Here is a 14,282-nt window from a genome sequence, read left to right on the forward strand (position 1 = left end):
CCTTGACTCTCCCCACCCCTAACATCTTCCCTTGTCTTTACCTGAGAATGGTATTTAAGGTGAGGGCTTTGGCTATTTTTGTGAGTTACTCAGTTTTCCTGGGTTTCTCCCATGTATACATGTTATTAAACTTTTGTTTTTCTCCTGTTAATCTGTGTCATGTCAATTTAATTCTTAGACCAGCCAGAAGAACTTGGGTAGAGGAAAATATCTTCCTCCCCTACAGTACTTACGCAAACGTAGGTGGTATGGCCTACTACACACCTAGGCTGTATGGTACTAATCTTATGGGACCACTGTCGTATATACAGTCCGTTGCTGACTGAAACATCGTTACGAGGTGCATGACTATATTTACTAATAAAATAGTTCACAGGTTGAACGCAAAGTTCTAGTTAGTGAAAAGATTCAAATTTACCTTTACTTCTTCAAGAGTCAGCCAAAGATACTCTTATTACTGAGTATTTAAAATTCGTTTGTAAGAGAGAGAAGCACAATCGAGAGAGAGGAACAAAGGATCCACCATGTGAGTCATCAAAGTGCTTTATTTTGTCAAGCCCGGCTCACGACTGGAGTGTACTGTTAGCACTAGGAGATACAAGGCAAACTTCCTCACTCTGTCCAGATGGTTTATCGACAGAAATGAATGACAGAGATTGTTACAGACAAAAATAAAGCATTTTGTAAACTTCTAAAAGCATACACAGATTGGCCACAAAGGAAATGGTTACTCAAATAATGTACATGTACCTTATCTTTACTTCAGGGTCTCACCGTTATAGCCTTGGGTCAAAGAAACTACAGTATAACTTCAGAACACTGAAAGTGACTTGATGCCAGAATGAATGATGGGAGGGAAAAACCAAATCACAGTCTCAATTAATGTAAATGCATAAAATCCAGATCTGGACAACCATGCCACAGTGCTGTTACATCATCTGTCGAGGATAACAAATCTATGCGAAGTCAGTAGACAGTAGGAGAATGGTATTGCTGCTGGCTTCCAAAGATATGGATTTGCTGTCATCTTGTGTTTTCTGAAGTAAACCCACATACATTGGGCACAGCTGCAGTCTTGATACGCCCTGAAGTAAAGTTACTGGAAGAGGCAGTATGGCAGGGGTATTTGTTGAGTTATAAGTAATTATCGAAGGGTGGATTTTTTTTTTTCTTTTCTGAAACTGCCTACAAAAATCATCTCGTGTTTTAAACAAAGAATTTCAAAGGCACAGCTTTAGCACAGTGTATAAGTTGATAACCTACTCTAAGCAAGTCTAATATTTTAACTTGACGCCTTTCAGAAAATGCCGGAAAGTTGGTAAATACATGATCGATGTTGGAAATTTATAACTTGATTAAACACAATCAGCACAGTTTCGGGCAATGAACTTACAGAACCAGATTTGGGTTAAACATGTTTTTAAAACAATCATTAGGTTGATAAATGTACATCTGGCGGAAACAAAACCCTTTTCCTTTATTGCAAAAGACTGCCTACCATGTACTCTGAATAAAACATTCACCCCAAAACAGGACTGCAGGATACAGTTCAGAATATGACAAACATTATTTCACCTACACTGTAAAATGACTTTACATGTAAACTTCGAAAATCACATGCTGTACATTAAATTTTTAGATTCAAAAATATCCCTGTTTTCCTAATAATGTAAACAGTAAAATTGAGGGCTTCAGTTAAAGGGATAATTCATAACAAGATACCACTGTTTAAACAATGGTCATACATAAACATCTTATAAGTCAGATTTGCAATCAGTAACAGGAGAATTGAGAGTTCTAATGCTCTGCTCACCTTCCCACCATGGGAGATGTAGAAACCATTGCCCAAAACTATGCACTTTTCAGGTAAGCTTTATTTTTATTTTGTAGCATTAATTTCTATATTGCAACATAAGAGTGTAACAGTGAAGACGCTCCAGGCAAGAAAAGAAAAGTAAGCGGTTTTCCTGGACATATTTACTGAGGTGAAAATGTACAGATAAAGTCACTAGGGGCATCAACTTCTTGCTGGAGGAGGGGCGTTTGTCCCCTGGACACTGGGAGTCCTGACACTGTGTGGAGGCAGAACCCTGAGGCAGGACACGCCAGAGCTGCCAGCCCTCCTTCGTCCAGTGTCAGGGGCTCGGGGTACAACTAACTAGTAAGGAGTGTCAGCGTGCGTGGTAGAAGTGTAACATTCGCAGTAAGTTTTTTTTCTTTTAATCACCATCATTATTATTATCATCATTATTATTATCTTCATTATTATTATGAATACTGTCTCACATCTTTCAACTCCAAAAAATAAACTGATCCACAGTTTATCGTGTGATGCCAACATGGTTGGTCTGACATGCATTTCCTTCTCCCCCGCCCCCTGCATGTGCTCATTCACTCATTCATTCATTTGTCCACAGCTGGAATCAGAGGATTGTTGCCCAAACACACTCTGACTGAAGCTGATCGGTTTTCATTAGTTCATTAATTACTTTTAAAGATGCACGCGCACACGCACACTCTCACACGGGCACGCACGCACACACACACACAAGTCAGAAATAGCTAGAACAATGCTGGGAAATACCAGGTAGCTGTTAAAGCGAGTACCCCCGTATCAGTCCTCTTGGCCTGCAGTTGTAAACGAAGAGGTGGGCTTCACTGAGTTTGGTTTTCATTTGTCCCACACCAAAGCCACCTCTGTCCTTCCCATGCTCATGTCCGTCCAAGGCCGTGCAGGAGGTTACGTCAAGATGTGGCCAATAAAGTCCAAAAAGCGCTTTGAATACTGTTCTGGGTTCACGGTCGAGATCTCCGCACCAGCCTGGGCAGTTTTAAAGGAGAGGAACATTGATGTAAGTACTACTTGGTATGTACAGCAATTTCTGTCTGCAACTGAATATAAAGCTAATTTTCAAATCTGTGCAGCCTCTGCTCTTAAAACATAACTCAAAGTGTCTTAGATATTGTATCTGAATAATCAAGGTTCTTAGGAATCTGTGTGTGAAAATGAGGCAAAGAGTCGTAAGAACAACAGATATCATTATCACACACTGTGACTGCTGCACCTCTAAAAAAAAAAACAACTAGCCGTGTTTGGGATGTTCCTTTCCAACAGCGGAATCTGTGTGGCCTACAGGCGAAGGCTTGGGGACAACAGTATTGTTTTCCAAGAGAGCAGACTGGCGATACCTTGAGAACGACTCAAACATAAACTTTGGCGAAGGGGAAACCCTGATGACAGCAACGTAAGGACTGTGCTCATTTTTCATTGCTCAGGGCTGGGGGAAGCGGCTGAGTGCTCAGAGATGAGGGGCGACAGCAGCAGCAGGAAGTTCCATGTCAGCTGCCGCGCCTCTGTCCTGGCTCTACAACCAGGTGAGACACAACACTGCTGACTGCATCTCGCCCAGAGGGGCAGGGGCTGGCTTCCCCCAGCGCAGGGCACAGGGGCGCCATTGTTCCCCTGCACAGAGCCCTGCCTGCAGCAGGGAAGCCGGCCCCTGGCGGAGGCTCGGCGGGGATTTCCTATTACGAGAGGCCCGGTGCCGGCACGCGGGCTCTGCGTGGTTACCGGCCAGCTTCCTGAGCTGCAAAGGGCAAGACCAGAGTTTTACTAAGTCACCAGGTGTTATTTTTAGACAAACCATGCTCACTGGGGGACCTGTAATTTCCATGCCTGGCCTGGGCCACTGGGATCTCCATGGAGGAGCCCAGGCCTTGAAGACGGAGAATGGTTCCCAGCAGTGGCTCAACACAGCATTCCTTTGCTAAGAGTAATGTCTTGTTCTTGCAAACTGCACGTGATTTGGGCCATGTGGTATATTATAGCGCTGAGCTGGTGACTTATAAGGGAGACTAGAGTGGGGCCATGTTTGATATGGGACATTTCCAGTTTCCTATGGGATGGAATAGTACAGCAGGTTGAAGGAGGGTGGGAACAAACACAAAGCATCTCCCCAGTGTTCAGCCTGGTCACCTCATGTATCCCCCTACAAAACCCCACCAGCAAGGCATTAGGACCCCTTTATCAGTTGGGGGAGCTGAGGCTCCAAAGTGTTTCCTCACAGTCACACAACTGGGAGAGGTGAATATCAGAATGACCAGAGCCTTTAGAGGCCCCTCCCCCAACCTCCTGAATGGACTCAGAATCGGGAAAAGGGATGGGGCAGCTGGCGCACGCATGTTTTACAGATGGTCCTCAGAAGGTTGCGATGCCAACTGCTGGGCAAGAGCTACTGTGTCCTCCCCTCTCTTACTGATGCGGGGTTTCTAACACGTTCAATGGGCCAGGTGAGCTCACGGTCGTGCTCTGCACACAGCAGGAACACCATAAATGTTGATGTGACTGAAATATTTCTGTGGCAAATGGAATATGGTTTTAGGCTGGTTTCATTGCTGGGATGACAGCCTGTGTGATTTTAAAATAGAGGAAAAGAGCCTGTAATAGAGGTTGATGTTCTGGTGTATCTTGGTTGGCTCTACACACCCTGCTGGGGAGGCACCTCTCCTTCTGGTGTGAACAAGCCAGGGTCCAAGTCCATCTCTGTAGGGTGGGCTCTATGGCTTATTTAGTGCACCTGGAAAGCCTAATGGATCCCTACAATATAAGCATAATGGATAGCCATGACTTGTGAAGTTCAGTCAGGCACGTGGGGTTCGCTGGTAGGGCAGGGGGCCGGGCTAGGTCCTGGAAAGCAATCCCATCTCTATCACTTCCTAGTGATGTGACCCCGGCAAGTTACCACTTAAGCTCTCTTCGTCAGTTTCTTCAACTGATAAACAAGGATACACTAGTGTCCCTCATAGGCTTGTCATGGGGATTCAACCAGTTAACATATGCCTGGAATAGTGACAGTTCCGAGCAAGCACAACAAAGGTGAGGAATTCATATTATTAAACTGTGATCTTGCACTCAAAAGGTTTCTGTACTAGAGAAAATACAATTCACTGTGAGAAAAGAAATATAATACTGTGTATTTTGGAAGTGTCTGTAGTAGAGAATAGTGCTTCAGATCTGAGTATTTCCTATTAAACACTAACTATCTTGAGCACTTTTATCTTTGAAACATTTTTCAAACAAAAAAGAATGTGTATAATATTCTAGTGATGCTTGTGTCTATTAATGTCCCCGGTGTGTAAAAGAAGACCCATGGCCGAGTTTCAGTGACTTGCCAACAGCCTAGGGGGGCGCGGTGAGAGCAGGCATTAGTGTCGGCATTCGCTGGCTCTGACCCTTGCGCTCAGAACATGGGCCCCTGCAGGAACACGATCCACTGAAGGACTCTGAACAGCTCAGTGGAAAGGAGCAGACCTGCGCTGGCCCCTGCACTACAGACAGGATCAGGGGCCCAGGAGCAGAGGAGGAGACAAGATGCAAGATACTTACGCCATGTTTAACAGTCTTTGCAGCGTGGGCAGCTTTCTTTTTTGCGTCGTAATGAGTCAGGATGTCAATAATTGCCATAAAGTACACCTCTTTCCTAGGCGAGTCTGGAAAGGGATGAGAGTGATGATTGTGGCACATGTGACAACACCTGGACGGGCACGAGCTGGCGACGGAGGAAGGAAGCGCTGGAGGGTAAGGGTTCAGTCGTCCGAAAATAAAAAGTCCACATAACTTCTGCAAATCCCTATTAAACGGGTTAACTCTCTGTACCCAGTTCCCTCTCAACTTAACAAGTGAAAACAAAGAACATAACCCCGGGATGTTAACAGGGGAGGTCCAAGGGTGAGACTGAGTGTTTTTATTTTCTGTTAATCTGCATTTTCTTTAATGAGTGTGTATTGCTTTGGTGTAAAGAAAAATGCTATTTTAAAAATATTCTATAAAACAAGTAGAAGTAATTATGTTCCTTAATCCTTTCCTACTATCAGATGCAACTGTTCACTGGATTCTCGTAGGATATAGTATCAGAACTGGATAAAGGCATATATCATCTACAGTATCTGTTTTCTAAATATTTCCACAAATATGCTGTTTCAATTATGAACAATAAGAAAAGTATGTTTGACTATATCTGGTTTTCTGTGTTGAAGAAATAATTTTGGTGAGTAAAATAAAAAGCATAACTCAAGCTCACTTGGCTGATATAGAGTTTTTTAAAACAATGATAAACTACAGTTTTTATTACTCAAAAAAAAGAGGCCTTCTTCTATCATATCTCTAAAATATTTTTTTTTCATATATAAGTAGCTATGGTAGAATGTAATATTCTTTCAAATATCCAACTGCCCAGCTATTGAGGATTAAGATCGAGAAGAGGGCCACAGACCCCTTAATGGGCGGAACAGGACAGACAGAGAGGCAAGTCAGAGATTCTCGTCCCCCACCCTGGGCCGGCTTCAGTGCTCTTGAGAAAGAAAGGGCTGGTAGAGATGAGATGCCTGCCCTACAGGGTGTCCACGGGAGGTTCAGAGTGGACCACGTATGTAGCTGCTCAGGACAGATTTGTGACACTTTAGATCCACATAAAAGAGAGAGAGCTAAGGAAAAAAACCACTTCTTACATATGTTATTTACATTTATATAAGTTTGTTACATATAGAAAATAGTTTGTGGTTTCACTCTATTCCCTCAACATCATGAAATTCAAGGACCTCAGCATGTTACATTTCAAAACCAGAAGATTACGGTTACCTTTAACATACTCTTGTCCCTAAATCAATTTACTGGGACTCTGGAGATTGAGTCTTACCGGGCAGCATGCTTTTAACTGGGGTTATGATTACTGGTAGGTAACAATGCAGAAATCAAACCACAGGTAAAAAGAACTGATGGTAACTCAGCTTACTTTCGTGGCATTTAATTCCATAAACATCAATGTTGGGATCAAACTCTCCTGGAGCCAAGGGCGGCGAGCTGTTGAGGGTGTTGCCGGGACTGTCTGGAGGGGTCCCCACGGGGTGCGTGCCGTCGCTCTCCCCCTCCTCCTCCCCGTCGTTCTCGTCACACTCCACCTCTTCCTGTTCGGCCCTCTCCACGTCGTGGATTCCCACCAGGAGGCTGTAGTCCATGAGCTTTAACTGGGCAAGAAACTGGAGGGTGGGAGGCGACATGGTCAGTTATGCCTCAAACAAAACCACAGATTTAAAGAAAACAAGCTCAGGAAAGTGCCCACGGGGGAAGGCTGTGAGTGAAGGGGCAGCAGAGTGAGAAGAGGATCTCCCCAAGGGGCGGCCAGGAGCCCCCTTTATGATGCTCCCACGGTCCCAGGCAGCTCCTCCGGCCAAAAACGTAGCCTTACGCTTGGGACTGGCTCCGAGCTAGTGTTCTTTTCCCTGACTGCAGAGCTGGATGCTGAGAGACATTCATTTATCACATGGAGGCTGGGTTACACCAAAGAGCAGAGAGCATAACTGGCAAGGAGACGCTGAGGGAGGGAAGAGACGGATTCTCCCAACAATTAAGACTGGCTAATGGGAAGCCCAGGGACCTCCCAAGTAGCTTCCAGCCGAGTCTCTCCGAATGGTTTGTGAAAGCACTTTGAAATGCAGCACACTCTGCTGAGGAGATTATTATGCTGTCCATCACAAATAAGTAAAAGCCCAAATGTCCCAATCAACCAGCAAATGCCTGGGTCAACGCTCTGGTGAATGACTCAGTCCTTCTGTCCTGGTCGGGTTTCCTTCTGATGGAGCGGGGAGACCGGAGATGCTGAAGGTGGTTTGCTGTCCACGAGGCAGCATAGGCCGCCTCCTGTCCTCCCTCCCTCTCCTGTTCCAGCCATGGCTAGAGGGTAATGTGGGGCAAGACCTAACTCTGGGTTTTGGCTACTCCTGTCTGCCAAGTTCTTTTTTGACTTTTCATGTCATGATTTTCCTCTTCTTTTCTTCTTTTTTAGCAGATACACGCAGACACGTGACCTTAAGCACAATATTCTAACTGATCAATTAAATTGTGGGTGGTATTATTGAGGGCAGATGTGGCAGCCCATCTGCTGGCTGGAACGAGCAGCTCCCTACTCCCCAGCCGGCTGGCTCTGTACAGGGTCCAATTCCGCTCTGACCCTGGGGGTCTGAGAAGGCACATGACACTGACTCTTGGTGGACTTGGTGCCACCCTGGCTCAGTGATGCAGAGCAGCTGATGGCCTCGGGGCTACTCTGATAGAATGTAGGAAATAAACTTCCTTACACAAAGGGCAGACATATGAAATTATAGGTCTTGAAGTTCTGGCTGAAAATGACATGAAATCAATCTGCTGAGACCTGCAGAGCCATTTCTTCCCCTGAGCCTGTCGGGAAGCAGCTTGTCTCTGAGCTGAAAGAGAAGCCATGCTCCCTTTCAGACAAGGGGGCAGGACCTCAGGCTCCAGCTGTTTCCTAGAGCCTTCAGTTCCTCGCCAGCCCAGGCCCCTCCTGCCTGCTTACCCCTCCTCAGCTCCCATTTGCTTGTCTTCCCACCAGGAATCCCCTGGGGCCAGGCTTAATCTTCCTTATTTGTTTTGAGCTCAGAAAAAAGAAATGACACAAATCTTTATGTTTACATATTTAAGCAAGGTAGGAGAAACCTGATACTTAAAAATAGATAGAAGCAAAGCCTTTATCAAAAAAGAGTGCTAATGGCCAACAGGTGCCTGAAAAGGCGCTCAACATCACTAATCATCGGGAAACGCAAATCAAAACCACAGGGAGGTGTCACCTCACACCTGTTAGAATGGTGATTATCAAAAAGACAAGAGATAGCAAGTGCTGGGGGGAGAAATAGCAAGGGAGGATGTGCAGAAAAGAGAACCCTTGTGTTCTGCTGGTGGGAATGTAAATTGGTGCAGCCACTACAGAAAACTGTATGAAGGTTCCTCAGGAAATTAAAAGTAGAACTACCATATGATCCAGCAACTCCACTTCTGGGTGTATATCCAAAGGAAATGAAACCATTATCTTGAAGAGATATCTGCACCCCTATGTTCATTGCAGCATTATGCACAATAGCCAAGATACGGAAACAACCTAAGTGTCCATCGATGAATGGATCAAGAAAATGTGATACATACACACACATACCCTAGAATGTGATTCAGCCTTAAAAAAGGAAGGAAATCTGCAACAATTTGGATGGACTTGGAGGGCATTATGCTAAGTGAAATAAGCCAGTCACAGAAGGACAGATATGGGATGGTATCACTTATATGTGGACTCTTAAAAAAAAAAAAGTCAAACTCATAGAAACAGAGAGTAGAAAAATGGTTGCCAGTGGCTATGGGTGGGAAAAATAAAGAAGAGGTTGGTAAAAGGGTACAAACTTTCAGTTATAAGATGAATAAGCTCTGAGGATGTAATGTGTGACTATAGTTGATAACACTGTATTTTGTAATTGAAATTTGCTAAGAGCCGGCCCCGTGGTGTAGTGGTTAAGTGCGCGCGCTCTGCTGTTGGCGGCCGGGGTTCGGATCCCGGGCGTGCACCGATGCACCGCTTATCAGGCCATGCTGTGGTGGCGTCTCATATGAAGTGGAGGAAGATGGGCACAGATGTTAGCCCAGGGCCAGTCTTCCTGAACAAAAAGAGGAGGATTGGCATGGATGTTAGCTCAGGGCTGATTGTCCTCACAAAAAAAAAAAAAAAAAAAAGAAATTTGCTAAGAGAGAACTTAAATATTCTCACCAACAAAAAAAAGATAAATAGGTGAGGTGATGCATGTGTTAACTCAATGAGGGAATCCTTTCACAACAGATATGTCTATCAAATCATCACATTATACATTTAAAATATCTTACAATTTTATTTGTCAATTATACCTCAATAAAGCTGGAAAAAAAAAATAAAGGTGTTACTCTATTAAAGGCCTGCTTCTCAGGCCTTGGATCAGTTTTCTGAGCGCCAGAGAACCTTCCCCAGACTCCCCCACTAAGGTCATCACAGTGCCAACCTGCCACCTCCACCTCCCTCAACCAGACTCGCTTTCTCGTGCTCACGACTGCTCACTCTCCCATGGCAGCTGCTGGGCAGGAACATGTGTGTGCGGGTGGCCTTCCCCATCTCGAGAATAACAGCATCATAAAACACTTGAATCCTTTACCAACACCCAGCCAGGTAGCCGGACCCCAGTTACCCTTCTGCTCCACACGGGCCCACGGACGTGGAAGAGAACTAAACGCTATGGGGCCCAGGGACAGCTGGCCTGGCACGAGGCGGGCATTTGTCCCTCATTTGCAGGAGGGCAAACAGGCTCAGAAAGATTAAAAAGAAGTTGTGCAAGGGTTCAAGGCTAAGAAGTAGTGAATTCAGGATCCCGTATTCAAAGTTCTTATTCTTTATACTGCATCATGCTGCAGCTTTTCCCAAATCTTGTTCTTTATAACACCAGTAGGGAAATAATGAGTTAAACAAATCAAATGGTTTCTGAGGAGGAGGACCTCCCAAAGTTCCCGAGTACCGTGAGTCTCTGACAGGGGTATCCGCCAGAGCATGCCTCACACCAACTTGATCATGCAACCTGTTTCTCAGAACACCTAGTGGGCCTAGTGTTTTGGAAACAAGACTTGTGGGCAATATTGTATTAGATGTCCCCACTCATATCCTCTGACACCTAAGAGGCATGACGGGCAGGATGCTCACTAGTAGCCCCACTTCTGCCCCATCTGTTGTCAAGGCTCCCAGGAGGCTGTGCCTCAGGCTGAGCTCAGCCCCTGGGCTCCTAGAGAGCAAGGTCAGGGCCTCCTCTCCTCCATTGCCCCCTCCCACGTCTAGCATGGTGCCTGGCTCTGACCCTTTTATCTAGGGGCTCTCTCTGGCCTGCTGCCCCTGCTCTCACTGCCCATCCTGGAAGCCCTCCAGAGGTCCGGGCACAGCTGGAGACACTAAAGAGTCCACACGAGTGTGGTGGGTGCAGGGTGGGTGGGGGCTTAGCCAGGCCGAGTCCTGCTCAGCTTGTACGGTGGCAGGGCAGAGGCCCCTTCTCCCCATCCCTGCTCCCTCTGGGCCCTTGGAAGGTCCCTGGGAAGTAGTGAAGATCAGATGATACCTGAATTTTCCCCTCCAGTCCTCTGGAAAGGGAAGATCTTTTCAAAACGCAAATTTGATCCTGTCATGCTCTTGCTTAAGACCTTTCAATGATGTTTGTCTCAGGGCAGAAACAAACTCCAGAGGGCCTGGGGAGTTTAGCCCCATCACCTCTGGGGCCATCTTGAACCCTGTTCTCACCCCCTTCTGCCCCTCTCTCATCTATGCCCAGTTACCTCCCACTTGACCTTCAGATCTCAGCTGCAGACGCACTTGCTCACGGAGGCCTTTCCTGATTCTGTCTAGGCCACATCCCCCAAGTACGGGCATGTACAGCACTGCACATTTCTCCCTAATGCCGCTTGGCTTAGCTGCACATCCATCTTGTTAGATTACTTGAGTAACTTCTGTCTTCTCCAAACCTGGCAGCCGCATGAGGGCAGGGGCTCTGGCTCTTTCTGCCCTCACTGCATTCCTGACTCCCAGGAAGCGATGGGCTCAAGGCAGATACTCAATATTTATTGAACAAATGAATAAGGTGCCTGCTTCTTCTTCCCCAGTTCCCCCTAACTCTCCCTAATTTCCCCCAACCCTGCCTCCAAGAAATAACCACCCACACCAAATAAAAACAAAGGACAGAGCAACAACAAAAACCCTTTGTCTGAGACTGCAAGAGGCAGCATCTGTCGGAAGCAAAATGAGACCATTTACAACATATCTTTGCTCTGCAGAACAGAGTCTCTCTTTAATGTGTAGGTCTACTGTTTGACCTTCAGACGGTTGACTTTCAGATACACTTTCAAGGGTGCTTTATGTACAGAAGTAAGGGGCTGCCTCTAATTAACTTGCCCAAGGTCAGACAGGGAAGGGGTGAGAACTGGGCGGGTCTCTGGGCCCAAGTCTCCCCCTTGCATCTGTGCTGCTCACAATGGCGGGCAGGCCCAGAGCTCCTTTCCTGGGCCTCCGGTCTGTGGTCACACCACTGCTTAGGCTCCTCTTCCAGTAAGGAAACGTTTGTATCCAATAAATGAAAGTGAAGTTAGCTCCCAGCACTGTGCACTAAACCATCAGAGAAATGGAAAATGCATCTCTAAGTGAGAAGCTGTCTGATATACCCAAGAAGATCAAAGAAACGAACTACAGTTCCAAATGGGTTATTTTATGTTTTCAAATCTATGAGACCGAGACAGAAATGCAAAAGACCAAGGAAAGCATGGTGGTGAAGAGTATAGGTTTTGCAAACAATCCAAGTGAAAAATAGGCAGAGGCCCTGAATAGACATTCTTCCAAAGAAGACACAGATGGCCAACAGGCACATGAAAAGATGCTCAACATCACTAATCATCAGGAAAATGCAAGTCAAACCACAATGAGATATCACCTCACACCTGTCAGAATGGCTGTCATCAGAAAGACAACAAATAAATGTTGGTGAGAATGTGAAAAAAAGGGAACCCTTGTGCACTGTTGGTAGGCATGTAAATTGGTGCAGCCACTATGGAAAACAATATGGACGTTCCTCAAAAAATTAAAAATATAACTACCACATGATCCAGGAATTCCATTTGTGGGTATTTACTCGAAGAAAACAAAAACACTAATTTGAAAAGATATATGCACCCCTATGTTCATTGCAGCAGTATTTACAATAGCCAAGATATGGAAGCAACCTAAGTGTCCACCGATAGATGAATGGATAAAAAAGATGTGGTGTGCACACCCACACACGTACACATACACACTAGAATATTACTTAGCAATAAAAAAGAATGAAATCTTGCCTTTTGCAACAACATGGATGGACACAGAGGGTAGTACACTAAGTGAAATAAGTCAGACAGAAAGACAAATACCATATGATGATGTCACTTATATGTGGAATCTAAAAAGCAAAACAGAAATAGACTCATAGATACAGAGAACAAACTGGTGGTTACCAGAGTGGGGAGGGGGTGGGGGGGGTTGGTCAAAATAGGTGCAGGGGATCAAGAGGTATAAACTTCCAGTTATAAAATAAATGTCATATATTTATTTTGATATGGGGATATAATACACAGCATAGGGAATATAGTCAATAATATTGTAATAACTTTGTATGGTGACAGCTGGTTTTAGCGTTAAATCATGGTGACCGTTTCATAATGTATATAAATGTCAAATATCTATGTTGTACACTTGAAACTAACATAATATTGTATGTCAACCATACTTCAATAAAAAAAGAAAAAGAAAAAAAGACATAGGTTTTGCTGACAAGAGTGACCTATTTATTCTTTAATTAAAGTATCAGATAATCTTAAAAACAACAAAAGTGTATAAGTTTTGGAGTCGGGAGATTAAATCTTATTTTTCTCACTTCCTAGCTCTGTGCCTTGCCAGTGAGTTCACCTCTCTGAGCCTCAGTTATTCTAACTACAAAACAGAACAATACCACTAACCTCACAGGGGTGTGGAAGGATTAAGAGAGAGAATGTAGCCGAGGCAGTGAAAACAGTGCCTTGCATGTAACGAGGGAAGCTGCTCTTACAATCGTCCACGTTGTTATGATTATGGAAGAGGCCTTTTTTCAACATGTATGCAATTGAAACTTGAGAGTCAGGTTCAAGTTAGGCCCAGAGGAGAAACATGTGGAAAAGCCGGTTGATTCACTAGCTCTTATCTTCACAAACTTTATTTAAAATCTCTTCTGAAGTAGAGTAAAATGAAATGTAGCAGTAAATCTCAGATTCTTGTGAGAAAATTCCTGTTGGGTATCACAAAACTACTGTGGACCGGAAGACACAGGTTGAGAGGAGAGAAAGGGGTCGAAGGTTCCACTGTTGGGGTTTGCCTCCAGCTAACACTGGGAACTTAATCCATATTTGATCTGCTTATGTTAAGCCCTTTAAGCTTCTGACTCAAATTTAATGGTTTTTTTAAGGGCATCAGATTTCAAAGCATGAAGATTTTTCAATCTTTATCATCTTGAGGTCCCCTCCTTTCCAACTTCTTAATAATTATCTTCCAGACCTTTGATCAACCTCTTTTTCCCTAAGTATATCCCATCTAATCTGATTCCCTCATAATTAATTCCTCATTATGCCAAATCTTTGTGCCAGTAACGTCCTCACAATCTTTATGAGCCCTACCACAAACTCTTCTAGAAAACTATGTGGCAAAAGAGCCGTTAATAAACTCTCCTTCACGACAGATTTAAATTCACTTTATTTGCTGACTTAACACATTTGTTCTATTGAATTACCACCTCCCAACACATCTGTGACATAGGATTAAAATTTCAACCAGCCCTATTTAACAGTTATATTTTATCACTTCTTGAAAGTTCTAATAATCCTCCTTTGG

At 44.6% G+C, this 14,282-nt stretch overlaps 1 protein-coding gene across 1 annotated transcript in view; it reads right to left on the reverse strand.

The window, feature by feature from the left end:
• Window positions 1–525: 525 nt before the first annotated feature.
• PIP4K2A (phosphatidylinositol-5-phosphate 4-kinase type 2 alpha) overlaps window positions 526–14,282 on the reverse strand; it is a 165,431-nt gene continuing 151,674 nt past the window's right edge. The window contains exons 8-10 of the mRNA XM_058532564.1: window positions 6,792–7,035; window positions 5,387–5,490; window positions 526–2,821 (exon numbers count right to left, since the gene is read on the reverse strand). Coding sequence (XP_058388547.1) covers window positions 2,741–2,821; window positions 5,387–5,490; window positions 6,792–7,035 — 429 coding nt within the window. The 3' untranslated portion in view covers window positions 526–2,740. The remainder of the gene's footprint in view (window positions 2,822–5,386; window positions 5,491–6,791; window positions 7,036–14,282) is intronic.

Source organism: Diceros bicornis, chromosome 36 (genome assembly GCF_020826845.1).
Source record: "Diceros bicornis minor isolate mBicDic1 chromosome 36, mDicBic1.mat.cur, whole genome shotgun sequence".
NCBI lineage: Eukaryota > Metazoa > Chordata > Mammalia > Perissodactyla > Rhinocerotidae > Diceros > Diceros bicornis.